This window comes from Zingiber officinale, chromosome 9B, assembly GCF_018446385.1.
Source record: "Zingiber officinale cultivar Zhangliang chromosome 9B, Zo_v1.1, whole genome shotgun sequence".
Classification (NCBI taxonomy): Eukaryota; Viridiplantae; Streptophyta; class Magnoliopsida; order Zingiberales; family Zingiberaceae; genus Zingiber; species Zingiber officinale.
Window position 1 is genome coordinate 47,982,397 of NC_056003.1, and position 17,504 is coordinate 47,999,900.

Sequence of the window (17,504 nt, forward strand, 5' to 3'; positions counted from 1 at the left end):
AACCATTGCTCTAATTAAAAATTTAATCCTTTCTATTTTGCTAGTGAAAATTGGATACGCTGTGTTGCATGACCATGTTAGTTTGAGATTTTGATCTTCTGATTCAGCTAGATGACTAGTTGACTCTATAATTGCCAACTAAAGATACCTTTGGTATGTGGCTTATTTTTGCCAATCAACTTAATTATGTCTACAGCCTGCACATTTTCTTGCTTAGACATTTTCCTTAGCATTGAATTTTGGATTTAATGTTTTTTGTTGTGCCTTGTATAGTAGTTATTCTTATCTTGACATCAAATTTCATCTGGTCAGAGAGAGTGGGCAGAAGCTAAGGGCGAACTTCAAGAAGAACGGGATCGTCTTCGTGTATTAACAAATGACAAGGAAAATATACTGGAGACTTCAATAAAACAATTTCAAGAAATGAAGAAAGAATTAGCTGATGCTTGGGGGGCTGTTGCTTCTGCTGAATCTAGAGCTGCAGTAGCTGAGGTTTTCATTTTAAATAGTCTAGATATTTTTCCTTTTTTTGGCTCCACTGCCTAAATGAATTTTCATGCCATCATAGGCTCGATGCTCTGAGTTTGAATTAAGGATGAAGACTGCTGAAGAAAAGGTACGCGTCTTTGTGTCCTATTTAGCAGCAAGTCAAACTTGCCTGGTCACAGGCAGGAGCTTCAGCTATATTATTTTATCATTTGCATTTCGATTTTAGAGATGATGATCTGATACACATTTCGTATGCAAAAGCTAAAAGTCTGACATTATCATTTGTGGGTGACTGTACTATTGTTTTTTTAATCAAATAAATGGATTAGTTAACCATAAATTCAAAACCTACTACTTAATGTGGGACTTTGCCAAGTGTCAACATCTAACTGATAAATGTTTGGATGATTATTGCTGTAAAAATACTCTAAACATGGGGAAAACTTAAATGGGGACAAAATTCAGTTTATCTTGATTTGGAGTAAAGCTAAAAGCTGTAGCAAAACCTCCTTCAGTAAGTGTTTCAGATTAACATGTTCAACCAGGCCATAGCATAACCCTGTTGTTATGCCCACACTATAGATTGCCTGCCTGAACAAACTTGTGACTTGGTTCACTGGTCTACATATAGCAGTGCCGTTCTTTAGTCATAATTGCACTGAACTGAAATACCTGATCAAATTAACCAATTTTTTGAGGATTTTGCATAAATGACAATGATGGGGCGCCTTGGCGCAACCGTAAAGTTGTTGCTTTATGACCAAAAGGTCACGAGTTAGCCTCTTGCAAAAAGTAGGGTAAGGCTGCTTACAATGGATCCTTTCCTGGGACCCCGCATAGCATGAGCTTCGTGCACCGGACTGTCTTTTTTTTTTTTTGGATTTTGCATAAATGACAATGATATAGCGCTAGTATGAGGAAAGATATGAACCAAACTACCAAAGCACTATACTTTCACATTGATAAATTTATAAAAAATCTCATTGATTCAAAAATAAATTACAAAGGTGAGTGGAAGTCTTTTTAAAGGCTCAAATCCATCTAATGCTGGGAAAAAACAATAGGGTAGCAAATATTCACTTGCTTAAAAGGACTTGAAGAACTTAGGAAATAGATAGACTATAATTTGAATATATAAAATCCTACCAAACTCGAAAAATAATTTAAGTTCCTAAAATTCTTTCCAAATTAAAGACATTCCTACCAAATTAAGAAATTGACTCCAGAGGAGTTGTGATCATTTTTTATTAGGTTTCCCATTCCAATGTGTAAACAACAATAATAGCATCTTCTAAGCCAGGGGTAAAAGTATTTTTAGTTTATTTTTTCTTTTGGGCTTTGACTTTGTTTTCTTCCTTTTGGTTACCCTTTCAAATGAACAAGGAAACATCTGAGCTTGTCATCAGGCAATGACCATGCCTATGCTCACAATAGCAAGGAGTAAAAGTGGTAATGTTGTGATGAATCTGCAAAAAGCAAAGCCAACCTATGTGATAGTTAATAACAAAGAAAAATTATGAAATTTTATTAGCAAATCAGTGTATTCTCCCATTTGGAAATTAAACTAGGGCTTAAACAAGTTGATAACTTGAATAAACAAACATTAAAATCAAATTTCTTCACCATGTAATTAAACTAGTAGAAATTAAGGGGCGCTTGGTTCCCGGAAGGGAATGGGAATAACGGCTATGTAATGGCCCATTCCCATGTTTGGGGGAATGAATCCATGGGACCCACCACTAATTACCCAAACCAAGCAGTAATATTCCATTCCTTTCTCATTCCTCATTCCCATACCATCCAACCAAGCACCTCCTTAGATAATTTGAATTCATGAATAGAAGTTGATAATTTACCAATATCATTTGGTACTTTATAATAATTAATATTTGTGTCAGGTATAATTTTAATTTATCTTATTACATCTTGCTAAGCCTATTACTTTTATTTTTAGTGTGCTCTTAAATTAGGGACATGATAATATTTTTAGTTGATTTTCTAATGAAGAGTAATATTAAAAATTTATTATAAAAATTAATTAAATGCAAATAATTCAAACTTACAACTAAATAAACAAAGGATATTCAAAGAGGTGTGTTTACATTGAGATGATACAGACAAGTTTTGTCCGATCATAAACTGCTAAGGGTCGATCAAAATTTTTTAATTTAGTTGTTGCAAGTAAATTCTCTTATCTTGTTGCTATAGGAATTCTTAGATTGAAACTCATGTAGAGCTTGCAACTTTTGACTCTGATGTCTCTTATCACTTTTTTTCTCTCTTCTCTTGTTGTCTCACGTAGTGGTCAGCTTTATCGTGGTTTGCAACACTTTATTCTTGTTCTTCTTCTTCAATAGGATTGTATGGCTTGTGCATTTGGGTGTTGTTGTGGGTTGGTGAAGGCGGAATGCAAACATGGTTGGAAGTAGTAGGATGAAGATTGCAAAGAGAAAACATGAGGGTGGCTTTGTTTGGAGATGAGGCGATTGTGTGGATAGTAAGCGATGTTCGATAGCTCTCTTTAAGCTTGACTTCTTCTCAAGCAAAGAAATAAGTGGTGAGGTGGGTGAGCGGCAGGAATAGTGGCAGTGGTGGGTGAGTACCAACAATGATGAGTCATTGAAGAGGTGCGATAGGTGGAGAAGGCATGCCATAGTTGGAACAAGGCGTCGCATGTGCCTTTGTTGGTATTTGTTAGCTTGGCAATAGGAGGGAGCAAGTGCAGTCATGGTCATCTATTTTGCCGGATTATTGTTCAAATATGGGCATTGGTACGTTGGTGGGTGGAGCCAAAATTTATTATACAAGAGGATAAACAACAACAAAGCCTTTATCTTACCTCACTAACTATATGGATCTTCCTATGCCATTGGGCACGGTCCCCTACTATATCATCCTTTGTATTTAAATGCATGTTATCGTATTTTATTATTGCTAATTAAGTTTTCTTTAGTCTTACTATTCCTCGATTAATGTGTATATTTACATAGTTTTACATCACCTAACTAGTGCATTTATTAGTATGCTAAGTACATGTTTATATCATCTTAAATGCGTCTCTCGGAGTTTTTTCTCATAATGTGCAACTCCTATTTTTTCTTTAATGTTCTCATTCTTATTCTATCTATTCTTGTATATCTGCATGCCCATCTTAACATCTCCATCTTTATGTCGCTCGTCTTTTGCTTGTGTGCTAGCTTCATATTTTCAACATATTCAACTCCATATAACATATCATGTTTAACGGTCATTTTGTAGAACTTCTCTTTAAGTTTTAGAAGTACTTTACTATCACAAAGAACATCTGACGTTCTTCTCCATCTCAATCAATAGAAATGGTTTGATGGTGGTTGGGAGTAGATTAGATGCTGAAGAATTGTAATGCATAGTAGAACAAGTATCTAATTGAACCATTAGGTTATAGCTTCAATACCAATCTATGCAGTACTATAGATTGCAGAAAGATGAACATGGAACACCATATTTTCACAACTATAAATATATCAATTAAAATATTATTTATTCTAAGATAAATTATAAAGAGGGGGTTTAGGTCTCTTTGAAGTTTCAAACCCACCTAACATTGAAAATAAAATTAAACAAATAGGATAATATATGTTCACTTATCTACGAAAACTTTAATTACTTAACAAATAAATTTATTAGAAAGTGGATATATAAAATCCTATCGAACTAAAAAACCAATCCAAATTATTAATGTCTTTCTAAATTAAAAGATATTCAAACCATAGATTAAAATGTCATTCTGTGTTGCCTGGCATGGACGGTTTTTACTGTTCTGCCTGACGGGTGAAACCGGTATTGGAGGTGTCCCTGTCTCGATGCGTCGCAGGTGGCGTCGGAGAAGTCACGGGACGCCTCCGACGGCGCTGGAAGCATCGGGACGCCTCCAGTGGTGCCGAAGGCGTCGCGGGACGCCTCTTGCGACGCCTTCGGCGTGTCGGGATGCCTCCGACATCGTCGGATGCGTCCCCCGATCCAATGCAGGCAGGCAGTGGCGCGTTTAGGCAGGGCAACGACGTTTTTTTTCAAAATTTAAATTTCTATTTAATTAATTTAAACAATTCCTAAGGTATGCATGATATTTCAAACAGACTTTTATAAATCTTAATTAAATTATCCTAATAAAATATATAAAAAATATATTTAAAATTAAAATAGATTTTATTAATTATTATTTTAAAATTTAATAATTCTGATATTCTAATATTTTTTATTATTTTAAATTTCATTTAATTTTTTTTAAAAAATTTAAAAAAGTCTTTAAAAATTCTATTTTTTTTTAAAAATCCATTTTTTAAAAAAATTCTAATAAATTAGATTTATATCCTGATAATTTTTTATTGTTTTATATTTTTTATTATTTAAAATATATATTATTTAATTAATAATTAATTAAATGAATAAATAGTTAATTTATATAATTATTATATATTTTTGTATTAATTTATATACTTATTATACATAGATTAATTTTAATTTAAGTTATTGATAAATCAATTTTATTTAAAAAATATATTTAATTATTTTTTTAACAATATTAAATATTCAATAATTGAGAACTTATACAAATTCAATATACAACTTATTTTATATACATCATAAATGTATTTATCTTATAATTACTATATATAAATAAAAAAATACCGAAACTGTATCGGTACGGCACGATACAATACCGAAATCGTATCATTCCAGTCTGAGATTGAAATCTCGGCACGGATTGAAATTTTAAATCTTGATTCAAACCAAATCAAAAGATAGAAAACTTTTTGACACTTAAAATAGGATGTTTATTTAAATCGTCTACAATTTTAAAATTTATAAGATGAATAAATTTGTAATAAAATTGACTTGGTTAGCAACAATAAAATAAGATAAAATTTATTTAAGTATAGATGATGATATAATAGAAGATAGAGCTCAATAGCGTTAAAGGATCCATATAGTCGACCCCAGGGATAATGCTTGGTTGTTGTATTGTATTGCATATGAATAAGTTCGTAACTTGCATCAGATAGTTTTAATTATTTCTATATTTTTCTGATTTTTTTTTACTTTGAAATATATATGTGCTATTTATGTCATACATGCAATTCTACAGCTTGGCAAGGGGGATAACATATATGAGCATCGAGTGTTTTCTCCAAACGAGGTATGTGTTGCTTGTTGGTTGTTTACCTCTGCAAATCCTTTTTTTTGTTGTTTATTTTTTGCTACTACAGATGATTACTTTACTCGATTTTTTTAAAACTTTGTTGACTAGTATTGTGATAAATTGGTTCTCATGATAGAGTTCTGCAACTTTGTTTGAATTCTTGTTTTGTTTCCCCTTTGTAATTCTTTGACAGTTTCATAGAATCTGGTGTGTATTTTCAAGTTGGCATTCTTCCATGTTTTATGTTAACACAGGATTCTTAGTGTTTGCAAGTTGATACAAACAGTATATTATTTTTATTACCTGAAATTCAGCTGTTTGCTAAACATATTTGTCGCTCCCGAGCTATGTTAATGCATAGAACTTTTGGGCTACCAATTACTTATGTCAATGCTATTTCTTTTGATGATTCTAATAGGATACTGGAGACATTAGGAGAGTCAGAGAGGAATTAGAAAGATTGAGGGAGGAGGCACGTGCAAACAAGGATTATATGATTCAGGTACTTGGCACAGTATTCATTATCATGGTAGTTTCTCTTAATCTTCAAATTCTTGTGCTTGTCTTTGTGAACAGTACAAAGAAATAGCGCACACGAACGAAATCGCTTTGAAGCAAATTGAATCTGCATATGAGACATACAAAATAGAGGTGGTTTAGTGTTTTTTTAAGCCGATTGACAAGAACCCTGATCTTTGAAATTATGTTATGAGATTAAGTAACATTAAGAGTTTTCTACTTTGGTTTGATGGCTATAGGCAGAAAGTGTGAAAAAGGCATTAGATGATGAAGTTTTCTCTCTCAAGGATAAGGTATCTGAGCTTGAGAAAAAATATGTATTGAAGTGTGAAGAGATTCTCTCTCTTACTGAAGTGAAAGATAGGGAAATCTCAGCTCTTTTTGCTGAAACTTCTGATCTTAGGATGGAAATTGCTCAAAAAGTGTATGCTGTCATTTTTGCCTACTTCATTGTATATAGTTCTTATCCATTTTCCATAAATGCTCATATTGTTTATCCAATATCTTTCTAGGACTCAAATAGATGCACTGGAAACACAACTATCTTCTTTAAAAGGAGATCTAGACAGGGAACATGAACGCTGGCGAACCACTCAGCACAACTATGAAAGACAGGTAAAAGGACAACTATGAGAATCAGCTAATTTTTTATTTATTTCATTTTTCTCTGATTTTCTTTTAGTTCTATCTTGAATTGTTCTAAAAAATATTCAGTTAAACTTTGTTAGTTCTTTTGAATTTCAAAAGTTTTACTTACAACTGCTGCCATTTTCCTTTTCCCCCTCGCTATAAGCCGTAGGTTTTGTTTCTCACTTGTTTTTTTGTGATGATTACAGGTTATTCTTCAATCTGAGACAATTCAGGAGTTGACTAAAACATCTAATGAGTTGTCTTTGATGCAATGTGAAATCGCAAAATTGAAAGAGGTTTCAGATATGCAGAAAAGTGAAAATGTATACATTTTGCTCTCCAATATTTGACATTGATTTTATTTCATTACTTTTAATATTTCAAAAACTTGTTTGTTTTCATATTTTTTTTATCTGCAGGTCATATCTTTTATAGTTTTCTACATTCTTCATCCTCTTTGTATGCCAAAGAGAACAGTTTTGCTTGGTTTGTGTTAGATTCATATGTTCTTTTCAGCTCATTAGATTTTTAAAAAATTTAGGTTGATACTAATTAACCATGTGGGCGTGTACTGAATGTAGGTGGAATTTCTTAGGAAAGCACGAGGAAAAATATTGAAATTTTGCCAGTTTATGTTTGAACTGTACATATTTATTGTCTCTTGATATCCTGATGTATTTTTTACATCAGTGTTACAAACTTGAACTTCATGTAGTGGATCCAGTATAAAGTCATAGATGAGAGCTTATGGTGGGCCCATCACATGTCTGCCAATTTCTCTGTTAGTTTAACTGACTTGCCTAAAGTTGTTGAATTTGGATCAACTCAATGTTTACAATAGCAGACTGCGTGTATGTAAAGGAAGCATGAACATATGGATATGATGAATATTATGGACTATGTTCTCTAGTGCTTGTTGAGATTCACTTAGCTACCAAATGATGAACTAGCTAGAATGATTTGATAGTTAGAAGCAAGGTTCTAAAATTCGCTAGGCACTAGTCCGGCGGTGCCTAGCGCCTAGGCCACTTAGACGGGGACCCGCTAGGTGGATTCTATGGTATCAACATGAATTACATAATAAATCACATTCTATAACTCCAATACAATAACATAAAATTTAAAATGGGTTCAAAATTAATAAAATATCATAAATTTATTCTACTTCTCCATAATTTTCAACAACTTATTATTCATCGGGTACAAACTCAATATCATTGTGATCCTTCTCTTCTTCTTCGGATGCAAAATCATTCTCGTGAAGTTCTCACACTCTAGAGCTTCTTCAGGGTTGTCTGATGAAATCACATTTCCAAAGGATGAGATTTTGACCAACCTTCAATTCAATCTCTTCCAAGTCGCTCAGGAAAGATCAGATAATTTCTTCAAATCAACTTCTCCGGCCTTTTGACTTTTTGATTTCTCCAAAATGTGGACTTCATTCGTTCTGATTTCTCTAGTTTGGTTTACTCAGTACAATGAAAATGAAGTTTGGTGCTAGCCGCTAGGGTAAACTAACAAATTGATTTTCTTGTTTGGCCAAAGTTTAGGGCTTATTAAACTTAAGCCCAATAAAAAAAGTTAATTGAGCTTTAAATTAATGAAGGGGAGCCTTGACACAACGATAAAGTTGTTGTCATGTGACCAAAAGGTCACGGATTCGAATCCTGAAAATAATCTCTTGCAAAAAGCAGGGTAAGGCTGCGTACAATGGATCCTTCCCCGGGACTTCGTATGGCGGGAGTTTCGGGCACCGGGCTGTCTTTTTTTTTTTTTAATTGAGCTTTAAATTTAAAAGCCCAAACTAAAAAAAATCATGAAAATCTACACTATTTCTATAGTGCCTAGACGATTCGATCGATTAGTCGGCACCTAAGGTGCCTAGGCTATAATCCCGCCTAGGTTGGCCTGGCGCCTAGGCGGCCGCTTAGGCCAATTTTTAGAACACTGGTTAGAACAAAAGAGGTGCTTCTTTACATGGGATGTTGCAGCAGAATCCTTGTTAGCTGTTAAAGATCGTTGGTGATTTGCTTTTCCTACAAGCCTCGTGGAGTTTGAATGGCTATCCCATGTCAGTTGAAATATTGTTTGGCCTGGCCAATCCTAGTTTCACTTGGACGAGTTGAATCATGACCAGCCAATTTTGAAGAGCTATGATTTAAATAAGCAGTATATGTATTCAGACAAGCTTTCTGATGGGTCGCAATATGATCGATATTCATTGCATATGCTTTTTTTCATTCCTTCCTTATCAGACATGCAATTTCATCATGACAACTAGAGGAATCTGATGATTTTCTTGATAAATCCAATTAGTCAAATGCAAGAAAATCTAGTGTACTTGTTCATGTGTTAATACTTTACTGGTTGCCCACTTAGTCTTACATATGTCATCCCTTTTTGTGTTTTCAGGAGATCCTAAAGTCATCTTGGGAAAATGATAAGACAACATTAAATGCTATGAAGGATGAAGCTGAAAAAAAATACAATGAATTGAATGAACAAGTATGTTTTTGTTATTAAGATACTTTTTGTAGAAAAAATAAAAAAAGAATTGCAACTGATTTTTGGCTTGGCAAGCCTTCATCTTATAGTAAATTTCTGTTGGTTTTAATGTGGTTACTCTCCTGTGTTTTAGAATAAAATATTGCATAGTCAGCTGGAGTCTCTCCACATCAGATTTGCTGAAAAAGAGCGCAATTCTGCTGGATTTTCCTCCCAATCTGTGGATTTGAAAGCTGAGAGTGACTTGCATAATGTTATCACCTATCTTCGCCGCTCAAAAGAAATAGTGAGTGGATTTTTCTAAAACGTGCCTGGTAACATTTTGTGCTTGCCATTACTGACAGAAATATGCAGGCAGAGACAGAGATAACTTTGTTAAAGCAGGAAAAGTCACGACTTCAAGCTCAAGTAAGTTACCTTTTGTAGTTTGGCTCAACCTTCAAGTAATGTTTTCTTATTGCAGTTTTCTTCCAAAGATGAATTTCTTGAAATATAATGCAGTTTCTAATATCTATTGAAGATGGAACATTTTTTTCATGTTTGTGTAGATCCACCAAACATTCTTTGAAAGAGTAGAATGTCCAGTAACTATATTGATGTGATGAAAGAAATTTATGATATTGTATTTATTAGTGTGAAAACTATTAGCAGTATAACATGGTTTTCCTTCAAGTATAGGCTTATTTCATTGTAGTAAAAAGGTGATTACACTCACCTAGGCGCCTCTCACAGCCTGTCCCGGTAAATCACTGGGTCAACTTATAGCCGACCACCAAGTGGCTAAAGGGTGAGAGGGGTTTATTTTTCCCGAGGGCATGTGTCCGTTGGGAATTGACCCCTTGCTCCCATTGTAGCAAAGTTGTCACCCTCTAGCTAATTGGACATCCTGTGAGGACAATTTATAGACTTATTCCAAAGTTCTATTCTATGTTCCTATGCTTGTATGAAATTTGCACTTTCTGCTCCATATGGGTGAAAATAATTTGAGTAAAAACTAGGAAAATATTTCCTATTGTTTTCTTCTCTCCCTTTCATTTATTCCCAAGGAAACAAGGGAAAAGGTGGGTCCCTTACACAGTTTCCTTCTACTAGGAAACATGCTCTAAGTTACTTTTATACGTGTACTAAATGAACTCGTCAATTGAAGATAGTCCTTCGTGTATGCTATTTGTAGATAATTGATGAGAATGTAATTAGATTAAACTATAGAAAACAATTTTATTTGCGGGGAAACACTTTAGGAATTAAAAGATTTAAATAGAATGGATTGAATAGTTTGACGGAAAAACATGCAGTTCCCATGAGAGGTTTGCATATTTTGATTCTATTATTCTACAAGGAGGTACTGATGAAGATTTTACATGCCACTAGTTGTAGTTTCCAATAGGAAATCCTCTGTCGAGACTTGATAGCATTCACTTTATCATTTAACAAATAACTACTCTGAGACAGATGATTTTTTATGTCATCAACCTGTAGGATACTTCTAAATTAGGTCCTTTATCAGCCATTACAAGCATACTACTAAGCATGTACATATAGTTTTTCTTTTTTGCTCTTCATAAGCATCAATTTAATATTATTTGCCTTTTAGCTTGATTCTGCTCTTAAGGCTTCTGAGGCAGCTAAAGAGCTTCTCCACTCTAGACGTGAGAATAATAGAGCACTTATGTTTAATGATGAAGAATTTAAGGCTCTGCAGATTCAGGTGACAATTTTAGACTTTAAATTTTTTGTTCCCTTATTTTGTTTGTGTATGCATCGACAACATTGGTTACTCAGTGTTCAATCTCAGTTTCACTGGTATTATTAACTCCATGCAGATAAGAGAAATAAATTTGCTTCGTGAAAGTAATGTGCAACTTCGCGAGGAGAATAAGCATAATTTTGAGGAATGCCAGGTTCAAAAAACCTTTTGTTACCATTAATTATATGCTTGCATTCTGCATATGATTTCTTTATTTCAAACCTCTATTGTTTTCAGCATCTAATCCTTAGATTCATGATTATTCAAAAAAAAAATGCAATTCTGGTAGTTAAAAATATTTAACTTAAAAGATAATCATTATTCTATTTTGTACAGAGATATCGTGATGAAGCTCAAAAAGCCAGAGTAGATGCTGAAACATTTGAAAACCTTCTAAGAGAGAAGCAGTTGCAGTATGAATATTCCCAGAATGATGTTAACATACTGAGAATTGAGATAAACCACCTAAATAATAGAATTGCTGAGGTTCTCTATTTCCGTAGCCATCAGCTATGAGCAAACAAGTAAAATATGTTCTAAATTATTCTCTCTTCATGCTGCAGTTGGTTGATTATTCTAAAAATATTGATCCTGAGGAGTATAAGAAGATGAAAAGTGAAGTTGAGCAAACAAAGGCGAGTTCATCTTATCTACATTTGCATACAGTAATTTAACAATTATCTGTTGATGAGATTCTAAGGCCTTTATATCTCAGTTCATGTTTGTATATGCATACTTTTTAAAAAGGAACTTTGGAGTAAAAGATGGTGGTGCGAATGCATGGCCATTTGACATGATGTTTGCATTTTCCGCACTTCACATTTATTTTGTAGTCAATCTATTGCACATCCATGATAAAGGAAATAGCACCCACAATATGAGTAGAAGAGTAAATGAGATGGCCAATAGCTACTCAATGGCTACGAATGCTTCATTCAAGTTAAGACTTTAATGCTTTGATGACTGGTCTTTTTTTATAAGATTCTAATCTGCACAGATTTTCCACCAGGAGGTGATCAAATTAAGAATGTGCTGATATTGTAGGGATCTTATGCATAAAAAAATACATAACACAATGGAAAAAGGATCCCTCCAGTTTCGGATGCAGATCTCAGCACAATCAGAACGTTCGTGCTTCTACAATATCCACACGAACACGTTTCCCGTTCGTTGCACGAACTCAAATTTGGAGAAGAACCACTTTCGTGGTGCTAGCCACACAAGGATGTTTGGCCAAGAGCAAGAAGAAGAGGAAGAAGTTGAAAAGTCTCATGTGAAAATTTCACTGAAAAGGCTTTTTATATTCATTCAAGGAATACCAAGGGTTTCATGGTCATCTTCCATTAATGATGAGTTAATCTTCATTAATCTCCATTAATTTTTTTAATGAGTTGGATTACCAATTAATCTAATAATCCAATGAGCCTGACCCATTAATCTAAATGAGTCTAATTCGGATTAGACTCAATCCAATTTGAGTCTAATTCAGATTAGACATAACCCTATGGTTTAGGGTCCATCATATTTTAGTCAAACTAAAATAAATCCATCTCCAAATCAGCATGTTCTTTGTGTGTGACTCGCTCTCGTAACAATGGCAATGTATCCAAATTGACATTTTAGATATATAAGTAATGAGTGACATCTAGCAATGCATCATTGCTACCCAAGTGACCAGAATGTCGAGATCCGACCTAATCTGCCGTGTCTATTATCTTTTATAACTCAGTCCTTCTATTCTTGATATCTAGATTGATTGATGAGGCATAGACCATGTCATCCTCTTATCAATTTTTATGTTTCTTGATTCCTAAGTAGACATAATCAAATAAGTTCAATATCTCATATTGACTAATTTGAGCATGACCGTACATTCTTGTGTCCTACTTAATCAAGAGGCCCACAGATATCACTTCTATCATATGGAAGGGATATATCCCATCTATATCACTCACATCCCTGTACATAACTTATTGTATACTCAGTGATCGATTTTATAGTTCACCTTGTTTCAGGTGACGTTTGTTAATACCAAAGTACACAACTCCTTATGTAGAGAACCGTAGTGATTTCAAGTCTAAGAACTTTCCATACCAATAGTTACTATGAGAATATTTATAATACTCATATAATGATCCATGAAATATTCTCATGGTGGGTCAATTCAGTATATATTCTCTAATATATATTCATGTGTCAACTTGATATCTTATATCCATGACTTGTGAGATTAAATCATCAATTGACCTTCATGCTAGTCTCAACACATTAATATTGTCCTTGTATATTAATGCTTGAGTAGGAATAGTTAAGAGTAGTGTTCTATATATATTTTTACAGTTCCCATTATCAATTCAACCAATTGATATATCATAGACTAGAATTTATTACCCAAGGACATTATTATACTTATTCATCTAGCACAGATCTGAAGTAAATATAATAACCATTGTCTTTTATTTATGAAATGTGATACAATATGTCCTAAGTCAATCAACTTTTTATTGGCTCGTAGGGCTTACACTAACAGATATTTCTTTTCTCATCTTTATGATATCAGATGATCTGCTTATGGTTCAAAATACTAGTCCATAACACCTGGTATAGTGGTATTTACTTATCTGACATGGAGTGTAGACTTTGGGGTAGTATTAAGTGTCATTAAATTTGATGTTTATCTGGTACAAACCATATAGACACTCAGCATGGTTTGTTGTTGCCGATTGTTTTCAATCATTTTAGCATTTCTTACTACTTGGCGGTGATGGTATGCAAGCATCACTAGAGATCTCCTAGATCAGTTTTCTTGACTTTTTTTTCCTTTGTTCTATGGCTGCAGTTTCCTTTTAATGGTGGCTCCTGATGTTTCCTGTTTGTAACATTGTCATCTCTAATCCAGACTATCTTGATAAGTGTAGATATGTTCACACGGAATTTTATTGTTTATAACTCATCAGTATTATCTTCTATTTTATTTTTTTATCTAGGTGCTACTGAAGAAATTTGAGATGGAGATTGAACCGATAAAGAAACTTGTTTCAGACAAGCAAGAAATTATATCCAAATTGACAGAAAACCTTGCGAAAAGTGAGCTTGATTTAGCTGAAAAGGAGAGAAGAATTAATGATGCTGTTCAAATCGAAGTAATTTCATTTAGTGCCCATCATCTTACATGGCTGCATCTGGGTGCATACTGATCCTATGTTATTATGTAAACTTCAGGGAACTATCAAGACGGAAAGTGAAAGACAAAAGAAATATATCACTGCTTTGAAGGTCGTTACAGTTCTTCCTGAACTTCACCTACTGTGTAATTTGTATCTTGATTGTTGGTGATGGTTTTTTTTTTAATGTTATTGACTAAAAAAAAATTGAAAAATCAGATGTTAGAAGAAAAATGACTATGGCATCTTTATTCTTTAATTTAGTCATGCTGTTGTAAAATCTTTATTTTTCAGAAGAAAAATGAAAATATAACAAAAGAGAAGGAGGAGCTGAACCAGGAAAAAGAAACACTTCTAAAAGAGATAGAAGAGTTTAAATCTGGTACTGATTCTACATGTCCAATATTTTGCTTGATTGCTTCGGTATACTAATTTGCTCAAACTTTTGTTAGCCCGGAAAACCCCAGGTGAAACATCAATTGAACAGGCTACAAAAGAAAAGGACACAAGGATACAGGTTGGTATTATGTTGTAAAAATTGGGATTTTATGTTGATATTCTCTAACTTTCAATAATCAGATGTTAGAAAAAATACTGGAAAGAGAGAGGGAGGAAAACAAGAAAGAGAAACAAAAACGGCAGAACACAGAGAAGAAAATATTTGAAGTTATTCAGAGAGTTAGTAAGGTGCTTTCTCACAATTGTTTTTTAATATTTTCCAAAACCTCATTCCTTTTATTCAATTTCATCTCTGAATACTTTTTATGATGAATTGCAGGAAAAGAAGTCCTTAACTGAGGAACTTTCAAGGCACAAACTTGCTGTTGAGGTGTTGAAGGTACACAATTTTCATGCGTTTTTTCCATTCTGCATTCAACTAGATAACCATGGCTGTCTCATTTTCTATTCACAAGATATATCATTTTCTGCCTAGATCATAAAGATCATATATCTACTGAATTTTGAATTCATACATTACGCCCTGAATTTCTGAATCGAGCATCCAAATTACAGTCTGGTGCAGTAGCTACTTCACAACTCCCTTCCGAGTCCACATTGATCGAACAATATGATCAGTACATTCAGGCTGCTACTCAACTCGAAAATGCTTCAGGTTCCATGGCTGACGATGGGCTGGGAAATCCTCCTGTCCTAGTTACAGAGACATCTGCTTCTGAGGCATCTGTATTTCCTTCTGGTACTCTCTACTAGTAGCTGTTGGTTCTGTTTTATCTCTCTCGAAGACCTGCTCATGATCTGTTATATTTGCTTGTATAGTGCGACAAGTTCCTGTTCAGGTGGCCAGGCCCTTGACTTCTCCAGTTAAATCTGCTGAGGAAAAGGAGAAAGGGCCTGTCATTGGGAGACCAACAACTGCAGCAACTCGAAAGATACCTGCGAGGAAGTTAGTCCGCCCACGTCTTGAGCCTCCTGAAGTGCCTCAAGGTGATAACAGTGCATCTGGTATGGAAGGTTCTGCACCGACAGAAGATGACAAAGCTGGTGCATCTCATGAACCTGAACCTTCTAGTGACATTTTGGTGGGGCATTCCATATCTTCTAGCCGCAAAAGTTTGCCCTCAATGTCAGAGCAAAAAGATGACGTTTTCTCAAAAGATGAAGTTGGTGCTGATGCCGTCCCCCTGCCAACAAAAAAAGATTCTGATGCAGTACAAGATTTGATTTCATTGGCACAGCCAGTGCCGCCAAATCACAAACGCCCGATCTCAACAACAGAAGATGAAATTGATACTGCTGCTGCTGCTCCACCTCTAAAGAAGTCAAAAGACACTGATATGCTGCAAGATGTCTCTCAAGATCTTATTGATGAGAAAACCATCTTGTTATCTGCTGAAGATGAACCAGCAGAAACTTTGTTGCCATCTTCTTCTAATGTGTCTGATTTACAGTCACCTTTGGAGGACATGGAAACCGATCAGGTTCCTGCATTGCCTAACGAAGAGATTGTCGATACCATGGAGGAAGATGATTCTTTTGCTAGGGAAGAACAAGTGGAGCAGCAAAACACCTTGGATGAATCAACTCACAAAGATGAAATTCAAGGTGAAGAGGAGACGGCTCCAGAAGATTTTCTTGACAATTCAAAAGAAGCATGTGAGTTATTGGATGACAGCGTAAAGAATGAGGGTGCAAAAGAAATATCACAGCCACCCCCTACAGATGAGGATGACAGGGAAGAGGGGGAGCTTCCTGATGAACCTGAAGAGCAGCAAGAGGGTGGCAGATTAGGGGAAGGCCAGCGTGAGTCAACTCCCAGTGATGGTGCTGGTTTGGGTGATGAAGCTGGATTCTCTATTGATACCGTGCAACCTGATCAAAGTGGCAGTGGCGAAGCTACAGATGAGGTTCCAAGCCACAACAATGAAGATCAGTTTGCTCCTGATAGTTTACAAAATACTCTCGCGTCATCTTCTGCTACACGTGAGGGTTCACCTAGTTCCACTTTGGTCTCTGCAGTGGCACAGCAGCAAATTGCTAGTAGCACTGCAGACACAGATGAGTCAAGAGTAGGAAGTGTCATATCCATAGCTCAGAGAGCCAAGGAGAATGCTCAACTGCGACAAGCTGGAATTGCCACGCAAACATCTGCTAGTAGAGGCCGAGGCTGGGCTGCTGGTGGCCACAGGGTTTGTTTCCCTTTCTTCTCATGACTCCATATATCTATTCACGGAGAAAAACTCTTTTATTTACTATGTTGTTCTTAATAGGGCACTCGAGCAATGCCGCGTGCTAGACGAGGTCGAGGTGGTCGTGGGCAGGGATTTGGTGAACAGTGAGGTGTACGACATCAATTGGAATTCTTTTGGAATGTCTCTGTAGTGGTACAAAAGTCATGTATAAACTCACTTTTTTTGCCCCCTAGACATTGACCCTCCAGTAATCCGATGAAAAATTCATGCAAATCACGAAGAGCCGTTTTTTTGTATATGCTTCATTTTTTGCGATGTATCTTACTAGCATTTTAGAAGTTTTCATGGAGTTTGTCTATCGTACTAGTATTTCACATTTTGATGCGTTTTGACGGTATATCACTATTATTTTACATGCCTTCAAGTGCAGGTGAAGTTTGATTTAACTACAGACTAAACAAGACCTGGTCATATATCATCATAGTTAGAGAGATTTTTATTGTTTATCCTTTTATTAGTTGAATAATTCTCATTTTATCTCATGTTTTCATGTAGACAGCCTTAACCGTTGAGATGGGATAAATTTGCCGTTGATGTATCTACTCGGTGAGTCAAGTTTA

At 34.9% G+C, this 17,504-nt stretch overlaps 1 protein-coding gene across 1 annotated transcript in view; it reads left to right on the forward strand.

Annotated features, from left to right (window-relative positions):
- LOC122023796 (nuclear-pore anchor-like) overlaps positions 1-17,242 on the forward strand; it is a 45,852-nt gene extending 28,610 nt beyond the window's left edge. The window contains exons 26-49 of the mRNA XM_042582146.1: positions 313-492; positions 569-616; positions 5,615-5,665; positions 6,087-6,170; positions 6,245-6,319; positions 6,427-6,611; positions 6,700-6,802; positions 7,024-7,140; positions 9,230-9,322; positions 9,456-9,608; positions 9,677-9,730; positions 10,917-11,030; positions 11,146-11,223; positions 11,406-11,555; positions 11,633-11,704; positions 14,057-14,212; positions 14,292-14,345; positions 14,528-14,615; positions 14,686-14,750; positions 14,813-14,920; positions 15,012-15,071; positions 15,248-15,431; positions 15,512-16,881; positions 16,963-17,242. Coding sequence (XP_042438080.1) covers positions 313-492; positions 569-616; positions 5,615-5,665; positions 6,087-6,170; positions 6,245-6,319; positions 6,427-6,611; positions 6,700-6,802; positions 7,024-7,140; positions 9,230-9,322; positions 9,456-9,608; positions 9,677-9,730; positions 10,917-11,030; positions 11,146-11,223; positions 11,406-11,555; positions 11,633-11,704; positions 14,057-14,212; positions 14,292-14,345; positions 14,528-14,615; positions 14,686-14,750; positions 14,813-14,920; positions 15,012-15,071; positions 15,248-15,431; positions 15,512-16,881; positions 16,963-17,031 — 3,711 coding nt within the window. The 3' untranslated portion in view covers positions 17,032-17,242. The remainder of the gene's footprint in view (positions 1-312; positions 493-568; positions 617-5,614; positions 5,666-6,086; positions 6,171-6,244; positions 6,320-6,426; positions 6,612-6,699; positions 6,803-7,023; positions 7,141-9,229; positions 9,323-9,455; positions 9,609-9,676; positions 9,731-10,916; positions 11,031-11,145; positions 11,224-11,405; positions 11,556-11,632; positions 11,705-14,056; positions 14,213-14,291; positions 14,346-14,527; positions 14,616-14,685; positions 14,751-14,812; positions 14,921-15,011; positions 15,072-15,247; positions 15,432-15,511; positions 16,882-16,962) is intronic.
- Positions 17,243-17,504: the final 262 nt, after the last annotated feature.